Below are 15,403 nucleotides of genomic sequence, written 5' to 3' on the forward strand. Positions count from 1 at the left end.
GTATGCCTTATGTAATCCCTCCCTTTGAGTGCAGGCAGGACCCGCTACTTGCCTCTAAACAACAGAATTCAGCAAAGGTGACAGGATGTATGTGAGTATGCTACATAAGACTGTATCATCTTGCCTTTCAAGAAGACTCTCCTTTTCAGGATGTGAGGATATAAGCAGCCATGTTAGGACAGTCCACATGGCAAGGGAATGAGGGTGGCCTCTCAGAAATAGCCAGCAAGAAACTGAAACTCTTATTCCAACAGCTCACAAGAAAGTGAATACTACCAACAACCATGTGAGTTTGGAAGCAGATCCTTCCCCAGCTGAGCCTCAGTTGAGACCACAGCCCTGACCAAATCATGAGGTTTTCCAGTTTGGTTGTTGGGAACGGGCACTATTTCTGGCCTTTTGTGAGCAATGGGCATTATTCCTTGTAGTTTTTTCGCATGGTTCTTAGTTTGACCTTGAGAGTTTCCTAACATGCATGTGCCAATTTGCACTCAGATGAATGATCAATTGGGACCCTCTACAGATCTCCAGGATTCTCTCTTTGAGCAGCTCTATTTCAGCATTGTTTTTATCTAACCAGACTCTTACCTCTATCTCCTCAATGCCAGGGGTCCTACCAGTCTCTCCCTGGATTCCTCCTCCTTGCATCAGGGACAAGAAGCTCTTCCAAGGCAAACAAGCTTGGGTAATCATAGAGCCCACCTCATTTCACTGCCCTCTCTCAGGGGTCACTGTCCTTTGTTGATTGATGTCCAGTGTCTTGAATGGTTTCATATACATTTTGTCCATTTTTTGTTTGTTTCCAATGGAAAAGTAAATCTCGTTACTGTTATTTCATATTGGTTGAAAGCAGAAGTCTTCCAGTAAGTGCATTTAACCACAGAACGAAAACCAAAACCAATGTGGGAACTAAGGTGGCAAAACAGAGCATAAAAGGTATTTACTCTGACCATGTAGTCATAGAAATAGTCCAACTGTAGAAGAAAAATAAAAGAAATTTGAGAGATAGATCCACCTCTTGCCTTAACCATAATAGCTGTTAGTGTTCAGATACTTTTGAAAGCTTATAAATCAAACATAAGAAGTATATGCATACTTAAAAAGTATATTGGTAAAAAAAATGTTAAAATCAGATGGTAGAGAAAGAGCAATGGACAAAAAAGTGGGGACACAACTTTATCGTTATTCATTATGAAGAACTAATAGATACTATCTCAAGAATTAGAGAACTCAGGGTGTCATATAATGTTATAACTATGAAAGTAGACAATAAGGAAAAAATGTAAACCTTCCTAAACATCAAAAGAACTACACACATACACACACACAATTTTGTAGGGGAAAAAAACGTCTTTTTTTAAAAAATACCTCAGAGGAAGTACAGTTGACCCTTGAACAATGCAGGAGTTAATCTGTGCATAACTTATAGTCGGACCTCCATATCTTAGGTTCTTCCACATCCTCAGATTCAACCAAACAAGGACCATGCAGTGCTGTAGAATTTACTATTGAAAAATATCCTCATATAAGTTGACTTGCACAGTTCAAACCCATGTTGTTCAAGGGTCAATTGTAGAGAATCTAAAAAACAAAACAAACAGACAAAAACTCAGATTTCCATAAGAAAAATAGAGAACGTTGCTCCTCCCAAAAATCCACCACTATCACCACCACCACCACCACCACCCCACCCCAAAATAAGGCACTAAACTCGCATGGTTTCACAGGGGAATTCTACCAAAATTTTAAAGATTAGATAAGTCTATTTCTTTTTAAACTAGTATTAATAGGGGGTGGAGGAACTTCCAAATTATTTTATTTTTATGAAGTGGGTGTAACAAAAACAGGTGAAGCTCACTTAAAATAGGTGCCAAAATCTGAAATAAAATACTAGCAAACTAAATCCAGCAAGAAATGAAAACAGAGTAAAACATCATGAACATGTGATCCTCTTTCCAAAAATATAGACATGGTTCAGTATTAGTAAATCAATAAGATCCATCATTTTAATACTTTAAAAAGAAAAAAAAAATCACATAATCATGAGTAGGCATTTAACCAAATTTAACAACTATTCATGATTTTTTAAATTCAATAAAATTTTTGTTCTTAAAATAAGAATCCGGGCTTCCCTGGTGGCTCAGTGGTTGAGAATCTGCCTGCCAATGCAGGGGATACGGGTTCGAGCCCTGGTCTGGGAAGATCCCACATGCCGCGGAGCGACTAGGCCCGTGAGCCACAATTGCTGAGCCTGTGCGTCTGGAGCCTGTGCTCCGCAACGAGAGGCCGCGACAGTGAGAGGCCCGCGCACCGCACCGCGATGAAGAGTGGTCCCCGCTTGCCGCAACTAGAGAAAGCCCTTGCACAGAAACGAAGACCCAACACAGCCATAAATAAATTAATTAATTAATTAAATTTAAAAAAAAAAAGAGTAAAACCTTTAAAAAAAAATAAAATAAAATAAGAATCCATGATTTTTTTTTACTATAATAAAATATGTTCAGTTCAACTCAAAAGCCAGCATCATACTTAAGAAGAAACATTAAAGTCAGCAACAAGACAAAAACTCACTATTGCCACTGTTATTTAGCATTGTACTGCAGGAACTAGCCAATAAAATTAGACAAGAAAAAAAAATGAAAGGTATAAAAACTGGAAAGAAGTAGGTAAATTTATCAGTATTTGTGGATAAGATTAGAACGTTCAAGACCATTAACCAAAAAGCTATTTATTACAGTTAGAGAATTTAGTAAGCTTACAGAGTACAGAATTAATGTTTATAAAATTATTAAAATATATGTAAACATATATAACAAGCATTAAAAGAAAATACTGCATAAATAGCAGCATATACATACATAGATAAAATTTCCTAGGAATAAATTTAAGAAACATGCAAAACCTCTATGAAGAAAATGTTAAAGTATTACTGAAGGTATCCCAAGAATGACTTGAATGAATGGTAAATTGTATCACCACCTTGGAGAGGAAGAGTCAACATTACATAGACATCAATTTTCTTTGAGTCTGCTTATCTTGGTGACAATTAAAAAGGTTGTTTTTGTTTATTTTCAACTACACAAACAGATTCTAACTTTCCTAGATAAAGACAATGAAGAAACAATAGCCAAGAAAACTCAGGGATGGGGAGAGGGGATGATCAGTTGGAGATGGAAACTAACCCTACCAGACATTAAAAAATATTTTAAAATCTCAAAAATATAAAGTCTAACATTGGTTCAAACATAGACACAGCCAATGGAAAAAAAGACATAGTCCAGATATACACAGAATACATTCAAGGAGTTAGCATGATGCTAAAGGTAGCCTCTCAAAACAGAGATGAACAACCCAATAAATGGTGTTGAGTCAATTTGGTAACCATTTGGAGAAAAAATAAACTGGATCCAGACCAGGATGCAACAGGACAAACTTCAAAGGATCCAAACGTTTCAATGTAAAAAATGTAACCAGAGAAGTACTAACTGGTTGAATGTACCCTAGGAAATGACTTCCCCATAAGGTCACAGCTTGCTATCCCATGGAAATATGTGAGCCACAAATGCAAGAGATAAATGTAATTTAAAAATTTCTAATAGCCAATAAGATTTTCTAGTAGCCCTTGAAAAGATGAAAATAAATTAGATGAAATCAATTTTAATAATATATTTTAATTCAAGATATCTAAAATATTATCAATATATAAATACAAAATTATGAAAAATTTTGCTTTCTTTATTTGAAACTAAACATTTTAAATTCCATGTGTATTTTACAGTTATAATCATATCTCAATTCAGACTAGCCGCATTTCACAGACTTAATAGCCACATGTGGCTACCATACCAACTGGCAGGTCCTAAGAAGTGCAGACTAAGTTCCACAAAGTAGGGAACACTGTTTAGCTCAGTTCACCCAGTACCTGCACAGTGCCCGGCATATATTTTTGTGAGAGAGAAAAGAGAAAGAGGAAGGAATAAAAATGGATCTTAATTGAGAAACAAAGGCTTTGGTATAGTAAGGGTGAAAAAAAGCATTTAGAAGTCTTGGGTTCAAGTCTTGACTCTGAAATTTCCTAATAGGTAACTTGGGCAAATCATAACTTTTCTGAACTTGATCTGTAAAAGAAGATTTTTCATTCTTACCTAGTGTTTAGGAGTTGCTATGAGGATCAAACGAGATCATGAAGACATATGTAAATTGTGAGGCACTTTATAAATGTTATATTGTTACTAACTTAAAAAGCTCTGTCTCTATGATCACTGTTTCCAGAGAACACTAGCTTCTTGCTTTTGATCACTGTCACCCATCTATCTCCTACCATGGACATGCAGGTTAAAATTATGCAGCATGTTGGTCCATGTTCTATCCCTGGAAGACCATTATTTTGATTTGTTAATCTGTGTTCAGTGCCTCGCTCCACATTTCAGCTGTCTGCAAATAGAAGCCTCTCTCCTTTAACTTGACAAAAAGAGGCTCTCCTGAGGTATCTCAGACACTTGTATCCTGTTGGGCTCCCTTTGGTTTGCAGCATCTACCCTACAGAATAACCCTAGTCATCCTCTGATATAGGACAGGAACTGGTTACAACAGAAGCCAGAAAAGGAAAGGGACCTGAAATCCTAAGATGCTCCTCAGAGAGATATGGAGAGAGAATGGGGTTGGATACTAGAGATGAGTCCATTGAAGGTGGAAGAGTCAACAAGGAGCAGGAAGTTGGATCCAAGCTTGCCACATTTTCCATAATGACTCACATCATATCAGAAGGCTAGTATTCCATTCACATCTCTCCCTGTTCCCTAACTGGTGACTTCTGGCTGCATGGTAAAAAGAAGGAAGAGTCAGAGGAACACATTATCTCCCTACAGTTTCCCTCATTAATTGTCATCAAAGCTGGCATTTTGAGTAAGTGAATTAGAAAAACAGGGATACTTAAATACACTCAGTCTTTCAGATTACCCTCAACCAGCCAGAGAGCCTGAACCAAAAGTCTCCTGGATTAAGGTCACTTTGACAGCAAAAGTACCTGTGTAACTTCTGGGTGAAACAATCCTTTCATTTTCAGGTAATACAGAATATTCCTTTGTTGACAGTGGAATAGAAAGAGTTAAGCCAGAAAACCCGGGTTCTTCTCCTGCCTGCCACTTAAATGTAGCCTAAATTTGCACAAATAACTTAATCTCTATCAGTACATTTCTATATATGTTAATTGAATATAATTATGTTTTGCCTACACAATTGTTTGGGGAATATTCACTGCCACTTTACTTAAGCTTTCCTATTACACAGAATGGTTATGGGAGGCTAGTATGTTGTTATTATAGTGATCTCTGGCATGGCTTATAAATAAACCACTGATGAGGAAATTTAGAAGATACTGAGGTAGTATTACTGTGAAAGAACTGTATTATAAAACACATGTGATTTTATTGTAGAGTTGCATGCATGCTACTAGCACATTCGATGCCAAACCTCCAAATATTTTCATGTTTAATCTTGATTTTCTAATGTGGTTTAGATATCTTTTTCTACACCAGGTGCATGAGGCAATGAAGATGAACGTTCCTAAAGGTAGCTAATAGTAGAAAGCCATCCCATTACTCCATGAGTATATGAGCACAGAGTGGGTTAGGACACCTGGCCGACCTCAAAGGTGAATTAGTCCTGATACAAAAACAGATTAGAGAAAGGCCTAAGACCACTAGACAAGAATCACCTACAGAATTCAGGGAGCATAGTTAGGCAACAGCCACTTAGTTTTCCACACCTATTGCTCGGAAAGGGGCTAAATTTTAATGCATAAGGGTCCCAGTACTGTTTCCACAACTCGCACACAGGTTTCTTCCTGGATTAAACTCATAAGAAGGATTTAGTGTTTAAGTTTCCTGTGAAGGGGGTCTTTGTTCCCACTGAGTTCTAAGAATAATTTTAAAGAGAGCAGAAAAGAATGATATGCAATTTTGTAGATCTTTGTTGTAAAGTGGCGTCCCTATGTTTCTTCAGAAAAATAATTTTTTTAACTGTTCTCACTCACAAGAACGGAAGCATTCCCAGTGTCTGACTAGAAGAACATAAAGTTAGGAATATTGCTCAGTGGATTTATTCCTGTGAAGATGAAAACATACAATGGAACAAAGAGAAAAAAGATAATCTTAAGGCCACAGATAACTGACCATATCTAAGTCAGAATTCCTTAAGGGAAGCCAAAAATGCACTGGAAGCTCACTGTTTGTTTCTTTTTTTTACTTTTTTTTTTCCCCTTCAGTTAGAAGATATGCAATTTGACTGATGGTATTTTTTCCACACTGGTGACATTTTAAATGGAAACCAAGATTTTTGGGGGTGGTTGTAATAGCTTGATGAAATCTTTAATGTGTGCCAAAATGTTTCATTAATGTAAGTCAGCCAAATAATCCTCTTGCCTTGTAAAAATATTTCTTTTTAAAAAGTGCTTTCTGAACTGTTAAAAAATTAGAGTACTTAGAGTTTAGCTACAAATATATGGGTTATATTGACTAACGTTGTACCCGTATTTCCTCAAAGCAAACAGTAGAGAGGATATAATTTTGATAATGTTAGATATGAAGTTCTCAACTTTTTTAAATTCAGATGGCTATTAAAAATCTGGGATTCAACCAAGTTGCTATGTTTCTTACTTGAAACAACTGCTTGGCCTTGTGAAAAGCCAGGTGGTTGCTGCCTTTAGGTTTGTGGTATTTAGGTCTTGGTGGCCAATGACCAGTATGGATTCTCTTTTACTCTGCATATAGTTTTTTTCTAGTTGAAATGAAGAGTCAGTTCATGTTTGATTGGTGATAACAATAAAGACATGTGGTATTTAAAAGTAGGAAAACTGCCTTTCAGTCAACAGAAAATTACATACTTAACATTAAAGCAGAAAAGTATAGTGATGCACTGGAGGTGAAAAATGGGGGAAACTTAACTAAATTACAGGGAAATTTCCATAACAGATTCACTAGTAATGTTGTTTTAATAATGATTTCCTGTCATGAACTATATTTATCATATACCACCTCCCTGACATGACACTGTATTTAATGTTTTTGAGAGCCATGTTTTAATCAGATTAAACTCAAGGAAACCAATAGGTATCTGTCTGGTCTTAGCTTTAGCTTCTGCTTCTTATTTAGTCACAAGACTATCATTGCTGGAATCTTTATAAACACATTTGCCGGGATTGACACAAGAGTGCAGCTTATGTTGTGAGGTCACAAAAATGTGTGCCGGTGGTTTTCATGATCTCTGCACAGAGTGCATTACAGAATTGTTTAATAAATTAAAGACAAGTGATGCAAAATGTGTTCCTTTCCCCCATGGGATTAAGCATCTAAAAATACAACTTATTTTTAGATTCAAAAAATAGTTTCTTAGGAACTAAGTAACCAAGAAGAATGTTCAAAGAAAGGTTGGTACACTATTATTCATTATTCAAGTATATTTACATAAAACTAAAATCTCCAACAATAAGCTCAATGTTCTAAAAACTAATTTACCAAATAAGCGGTAATAACTTTGATAATTTATATAACAGCTATGACATTACTTAAGATGCAACATTCCAATATTATCAGTGAACACATCAAGTTGAATACTTGAAAGAGCTCTGGAGGGCAAAGTTTTCCTCCTTCAAATTCAGGCTCTTCGAAAAAAGTGCTCCCTGGTTCAAGATTTCCCATGGCAGATAATCTAGTAACAATCCAATAGTGCCAAACTGAGCATTAGATAAGGATGAAGTCATATATCAAAGTAAGATTAGTGTTAAAAGTGGAAATTAACAAAGAAAGTATAAAAGAGAATTAAAAAGGTAGTACAGACTGACCTTTAACACTACAATCATCATCACATGAAAATGTTTTTAGGCTTAGATGACTGCATAATACATGCAACATATAAAACCACTTTACGTTAGATATAATAATACATTATTTTTTCATCCACATAATTTGCATACCTTTTCTTAAATAAATATGCAGTAACTTCCTCAGTAAGTACCTGTGGCTTTGAAGCTTCCTCTGTAGAATATCTTAAAACTGCTGTACAGCATGCACGACAGACACCGATTAGCTGGTAAGATATAATCTAGTGAACTGGTACTAAACTAAAAACTATAGAGTTGCATCCACAGATAGTTATCAGGTACTTTTTTATGACGAATACATTATGTAGGAAAAGAGAATATCCTTCAATTGTCTGTATATAAGAAAGGGAAATCTTTGAGACTATTATTAATTAATGATTAACAGGATTACTGCTGAAGTTTTTCTTGTAGGTATTAATAACACCATAACTGAGTGTAAGAAGTCTAAGAAAAATTAAAGTCAGTGCTATTATTGAGATGCTTTTTAATATCTCTGTCGTTATATATAGTTTCAGTCTGCATTATTTTTGCTTAATATTGATAAAATATTTCATGAACAATTTACAGGTTGGGTTTCAGGTGAGCAGAATAAACACACTATTTATAAGCACAAGATATACTTTTAAACCAACTTTTAAAATTTCACTGGATCTTTCAACATTTGTTTGAAATGCTTACAAGATATTCATCTATTTGTGGCATCATATAGGTCTGTCTCCCCATCTGTCTATGTTTTTCATGAAGACTAGTATCTGGTACATGTGGTTTTTTTTTTTTTTTTTTTTCCTTCCCCACTTTAGTAGCTATTCATTGGCCCACTACTATGCCATTTCTGTAATAGTTGTCCGACAGCATTTATTGATCATTTTTTAAATAAAATACAAGCTTTCTTTTACAGGACAAGGGGACAAGTAATCAATGCCTTTAATTTAATTTTGACTAAATTTATCTCTATATGGTTAGAAAATTAATGTCATCAAAATCTATTATTGTCACAATAAATAATTACACTGGCAGCATGATGTAATACTAAGATCTAAAACACTTAATTTTCTAAGAGTAACATATATATGGTTATTCATCACAGCACTTCAGCCCTATCTTCCCAAAAGTAACCTTCTTATATTCCATGGCCAGATTTGCTAAGAAATTCACATCTTGCATGTATGGACATCTTGAGGAATCCTTTTTTAACAGGAAATCCTGGCAACACCCCTTCCCCTCCCCACTCCACTTGGTAGCCTGACTCCAGCACAAGCTCATCTGGTTCGACTAAAATCATTGCATTATTTGGCAGTGGTTTCTTCATACGTGGCGCTTGGAGCTCATTGAAGCTCAAACAGTACAGGAAATGCAAATCATGCAAACCACCCTCATGATGGCGACGTATAGCAGCGTGATTGAGCGGCAGTACGCACGACTCGTGGGCTGACCACATGAAAGGAGCCATTTAAAGACCAGATGAGCAAAAGCTGGGATAAGTTAGAGAGTATGTGTGAGTTTAAAAGCTGGCAGAATAGCATCCTTATTTAAAATAGAAGGGTTTTTTTATTATTATTTTTTATTAATAACACCTGCCCAAGTTCTTCACATTGAAGGAAGTTTACAGAGGTAGAGTGAGTATACTGCACTAAGTAGTCCAATCTTTCTTTTTTTAAATCCCAGGTATGGTAGAAGAGTGGAGTACTTTCCATCAATTTTTCACAGGATTTTCTACAGTTGTTAACAATTATTGGAAATGTTTTCTTTCACTGAACTTTAAAAAAAAAGATAATTTCGCAATGCCCCACATTATCTGCTCATAATTCCTAGTGTCAGTTTAATTGCCACATGTTAATAAAATTAGTTCCTCCAACAAAAAATAAGGAACTATAATTCTCAGGAATTCTTCAACAAAAGCCTTAGGAGCAATACAGAATTTGCTATTAAGAGAATATTTAAACAAGGCTAATACAGTAATTAGAACAGAAAAATGGCTACAGGAAGTTCTTTTCTTTTTTGGAACTGATTGTTTTTTAGATGTTTCTAATTTACCACCAAGTAAAGAAAATGTGACTATTAAGAGAATAAATGCAATAACTTAAAATAATTAAAAGAAACATTCAATTTTTTATGTTTGTTTAGCATTTTAAATTATTTTCCAAAGCCCTTTAAGTAGGCTATGTCATTTGCACACAGACTTAAAAGCACCAAGAATTCCATTAAAGCACTGGCTCCCTTAACCCCTTATACCTATAGCTACAAGCTTAAATAAGGAAATAAATAAGTTAGAAGTTTAAATAAAGTGGGGAAAAAGGCCAGTGCCTCTGGTCTAGGAATCAGAAAACCTAAGTATAAATAGCCATATGATACTGAACTAATCACTCTCTGAAACTTACATTTCTCATATTCAAGAATGACGCTATCACCAGCCTTCCTGACAGCTTCAGAGTTTCATTTGAAAGATGGGGTGATACAGTATGTGAGAAAATTGTACAGCGCTAAACAAACATAAAGAAGTACTCTACGGACTTTCCTGGTGGTGCAGTGGTTAAGAATCCGCCTGCCAATGCAGGGGACACAAGTTCGAGCCCTGGTCCATGAAGATCCCACATGCCATGGAGCAACTAAGCCCGTGCGCCACAACTACTAAGCCTGCCCTCTAGAGCCCGCGAGCCACAACTACCGAAGTCCGCGCACCGAGAGCCCATGCTCCGTAACGAGAAGCCACCACAATGCGAAGCCCGAGCACCGCAACAAAGAGGAGCCCCCGCTAGCCGCAAAAAGAGAAAGCCCGCGCACAGCAACAAAGACCCAACGCAGCCAAAAATGAATAAAATAAATTAATTTTTTAACATCTTTATTGGAGTATAATTGCTTTACATTGTTGTGTTAGTTGCTGCTGTATAACAAAGTGAATCAGCTATACGTATACATATATCCCCATATCCCCTCCCTCGTGCATCTCCCTCCCACCCCTCTAGGTGGTCACAAAGCACCAAGCTGATCTCCCTGTGCTATGCAGCTGCTTCCCACTAGCAATTAACATTTAAAAAAAAAGAAGTACTCTACTATTTATGAGGCACTCACATTGTGCCAGGTACTATGTTGGGCTCCTACATACATTATCTCATTTGGTTTAATTTCATCTTCACAATACCACTTCATTATTATTAGTCCCATTTTAAGAGACAAGAAAATTGAGGCTCACAAAAGTTAAGCAATTTCCCAGAAATGGTACGGCTAATAAACGGCAACACTGAGGGTAAATATATTAGGCCATACATGGTTCTGTATTGATGATCATAATCATCCACTGGGGGTCCGCCTATCTCTTGATTAGCTGTTATTTTAAAGAGAAAATCAATGCTGACACCCTACAAAGTAGAATCAAGTAATGCAGAATTTCTCTAACTTTTCCATCAGACACACAGCTAGATACTTGGTATTTCGAATTGGCTCATATTATTCCATCATGTCCACTTCTTCCTTAATTTATCCGAAACATAGGCAATGGCTACCCTGTTTGACAACCAGAAAGAGTGCTAATAACCATTCTCCCCTGAAGTCACCAGAGCCACTGCCTTGAAATTTTAAACACTGGTTGGTGTTAAGAAATTCTGACTGGGTGCAACAAGAATAGGCAGTTTTAAAGACTTTCTGATTGCCAACTGAACTGTCTTCCTTTCCAAGCCAAGGAAAGCCACTTGTATGTACAGCCACTAATAAGCAAGTCTTAATTATTTGTTTTTTGTTTTCAGAGAGTTTGTAAATGCCCATGGGAGAAAAGAGGTTAGATTATATTTTAATATTTAAAATAAAGTAAAACAAAAACCTATGAGCTTATAATTGCTTATATTTGTCAAAAGAGAAGACTGTAGACAAAAGAAAGATGTTGGTGGAAAAGAGCATATATTTATATACAAGTTGAAGGTAGGCAGCATAATTTTGCCAGAGCAACCAATAAAGGAGAAAAGTCAGTCAGAGAACCTATTCAACAGGGTATTCAGATCAGTTGAGACAGGATGCTCATTCACAGCTAGAAAATCCATCAACTGCCCTAATCCATGCCAAAACCCAGAAGAGGATGAATCAATAAAGCTGGGAAGAGTGCTGAGTTATTCCTTCTACCCTCAGCTCTTAGAAGGCATCAAGGATCCTACTGAAGAAACAAAACCTTGATGCATCTACAGGAAGTTTGATGTATGAATATCATGTTGCAATCTGAAGATCAGAAATTTAAGAGACACCATTTACATCATGTCCTGTTTCATAGGGAACAGCTATTCAAGATATAAAAACCAGGCATGACGAGCCATAGGTTCAAGGATTTCAGAGATTGTGATGGTAGAGGGTAGAAGTCTCTCCTTGTAAAATAAATTTAAAGTTGCATTCTGAGGAGGAAGCACTGAAGTGGACTGAGTCAAGAAGCAAAGTATGGAAACAAGTGGATCTGAAAAAAAATGAAGTTTCCAGGTAAGCCCAAACTAGTAAGTGGATCTGCGTGGGTTTTGCTTTCATTTTGTTTTGAACGAGGAGGGCAGAGTTCATTCCTCTTCAAATGCCCCAAGACAATTCTTAACAATCCCACTGTCAGAGTTTCCAGCTGGAAGACAAACCTGAATCTGCATCTCTTGTTTGAGCCTGTTTTTCTCCATTTGCCTTCAGTAGCAAGAGAATATTACTGATTCATTAAATCATCCCTTACCTTTGCCTCTAAATTATTTCCAATTCTTCCAGTATTTATTTTCCAGCCTGTTACTGATTTTCATCAGTAACAGGACTATCAATGAAAACAGAGGACTATTTTCATTGATAGTCCTCTAGGTGCTATCAAATTTGCCACATTAGATTCACATTATAGAATTCAATACTAAACACTCAGGACCCACCCAGAAATGTCATCACCTACCCCTTGTTTTCGAAAGCTCACTTAACCTTTCCAGACCTCTGTTTCCTCAGCTGTAAAATGACAGCAGTTTGATTAGAAGAGCTTTAAAGTCTTTACTATGTTAATAACTGTCATATTATCTCAATGTCAGGCGTTAATATCTAAAAACACTAATTAGTAAGAAAAAAGTAGTACCACAAAAGACTCTATAATGGGAGGCAAATAATTAACATTTTGCCCATAGTACCCCGTGGACAACTACCTATGTGATTATAGTTAAGTCACTGAAGCTTTTTTGTTGCTTTTACCAACAAACTGAAGATAATACATCACACTTTGTTATGGAGGGAATGGACCATATGATCTCTTACTGCAATGGTTCCAGAATGAATGACTATATTATGGCTTATTATATGTACATGATGGTACCAGGCAGTCCTTTATTTAACAAAAATTTAATAAAAGCCTAGACTGTAACAGGCACCATATGACATAGTGAATTCAAGGATGCTGGTGTAGTGGGTTGAACTGTGTTGTCCAAAAAGATATTCAAGTCCTAACCCCTGGTATTCAGGTTAAGATGAGGTCATACTAGATTAGTACGGGCTCTATAGCCAATGACTTCTGTCCTTATAAAAAGGGGAAGGGACACAAAGAGATATACACAGGGAAGAAGGTCATGTGACAACAGAGGCAAAAATTGGAGTGATGCATCTACAAGCCAAGAAATGCCCAAGATTGCGGGAAGCCACCAGAAGCTAGGCAGAGGCAAGAAAGGATTCTTCCCTAGACCTTTCAGAGGAAGCAAGTCTTGCCAACACTGATTTTGGACTTCTAGCCTCAACAACTGTGACAGAATAAATTCTGTTGTTACAGAAACCTTAAGAAATTAATATAGTTGGTCGCATCAGTACAATAAGAGATAGCCAGGCAAATAAAAAAAGTTATTAAAAGAATTCCAAGAAATATGTTATTTTAGTGAAACCAAAGGACTGGCAACACCTAATATTTTTTAAAAATTTAAGCTTTCATGACATTGAAAAGTAGTGCTTTTGAACAGGATAAACTACAGGCTACTATCATAACCATTTCTAATTTACTAATTTGATTTTTGAAAATAGACAAACCATTTTACTTCTGAACATGTCAGTTTCCTTTCCTAGAAAGTGAGATTTGACATATATATTAATCTACCACACAAGAGGGAAAAGAAAATTAATGACATTATGCTGAATACTTTTGTAAATGGTAAATGTCATAATTATACATACATGTACACACAGAGATAGGAAGAAAGAAAGGTAGATGATTTAGGGGTAGGTAAGGTATGGATATGTACGGAGGGTTATAAACTTCATGACACTGCAAGAATTATTACATCCTGTCTCTGTCCCAGCTACAGACCAAGCATAATCAACTACTCAAAAAAACAAAAATTATCTGACTATTTAAATCGCTCAAGTAGTGAAAATAAAAAAAAATGTAAAACAGCAGCATTCCTAAAAAAAAATTTTTATGCTCTGATTAAAAAATAATTAAAATTACTAATACAAAACAACAATCTGTCCAATTAGTGTTTTCTTTAATTAGCAAGAACATTTAACCTCTTCAATAAGCTTTTATGTGGACAGAATGTTTCATACTACTATAATTATCCCTTAAAAGTAACAAAACAAAAAGAAAGGAAATACCCAGCAAGTGACACAAAGCTAAGAGAGTTACTGAGTTATATTTATACTTAAAATCTTGAACTGGTGAAGATAAAGTATAATAGATAATACTATCATTTGTACTAAGCCCAGACAGTATATTTTAGACCAGCATTCCCAACCCCGGTTGCACTTTAGAAAGACTTGCAGGATATTTAAATATAAATGCTGATGCCCAGGGCCCCTCTATAGACAAGGGCTGCCCCCGCATGGCAGTGCAGGCTTTGTTCTCACAGCTCCAGAGGGCACTATTCATACACTGCAATGCAACCGATAAGATGTAGGAATAAAAAGTTAAGTGAGTACAAAGCATTAAAGATACTAAGTGAGCCACTAAATCAACACCAACTAATCATTTCTCAAATAAGAAGCACCAGACTTCGGCTCTCTGGGCAAAAAGGAAGCTTCTACGGGGCAGCCATTTAGTACACAGCATCCTGAGCATGCTCTGGGCCCTGGGAAATTGCTTTCTCTCCTCTTTATCACATAAGAGGGTCCTGTTTTACAGCAAATATAGTATTTTAAGGTTAAGAAATATTTAATGATATTGAGGAATTACTTCGGATTTATTAGGGTGATAATGGTATCACCCTACAGTGATGTTTTATTTTTAAGAGATTTTTATCATTTAGAGATACACGATGAAATATGTAGGCCTATAAATGGAATGTCAGGAATTTGCTTCAATAAAATGTGGAGTGGGAGACTTCCCTGGTGGTCCGAGTGGTTACGACTCTGTGCTTCCAATGCAGGGGACATGGGTTCGATCCCTGGTCGGGGAACTAAGATCCCACATGCTGTGCAGCTGAGCCAAAAAAAAAAAAAAAAAAAAAATGGAGTGGGAAAGAGCTAGGCGGAGTTCAGATAGAACCAGATTGGCCTTTTTTTTATAATTGTTAAAGGGTAAATAGGTTCATTATCTATTCCCTCTACTTTTGTATATGT

The 15,403-nt window shown here is 36.2% G+C and overlaps 1 protein-coding gene across 16 annotated transcripts in view; it reads right to left on the reverse strand.

The window, feature by feature from the left end:
* Positions 1–15,403, reverse strand: part of GTDC1 (glycosyltransferase like domain containing 1) — a 453,605-nt gene that overhangs the window by 316,197 nt on the left and 122,005 nt on the right. The window contains exon 1 of one of the 16 annotated variants that reach the window (XM_059927785.1): positions 4,755–4,780. The exons of the other annotated variants lie outside the window; for them this stretch is intronic. Coding sequence (XP_059783768.1) covers positions 4,755–4,759 — 5 coding nt within the window. The 5' untranslated portion in view covers positions 4,760–4,780. Of the gene's footprint in view, positions 1–4,754; positions 4,781–15,403 lie in introns of those variants that run through there. 16 annotated transcript variants of the gene reach the window in all.

The sequence above is a fragment of the Balaenoptera ricei genome, chromosome 7 (genome assembly GCF_028023285.1).
Source record: "Balaenoptera ricei isolate mBalRic1 chromosome 7, mBalRic1.hap2, whole genome shotgun sequence".
Taxonomy (NCBI): domain Eukaryota; kingdom Metazoa; phylum Chordata; class Mammalia; order Artiodactyla; family Balaenopteridae; genus Balaenoptera; species Balaenoptera ricei.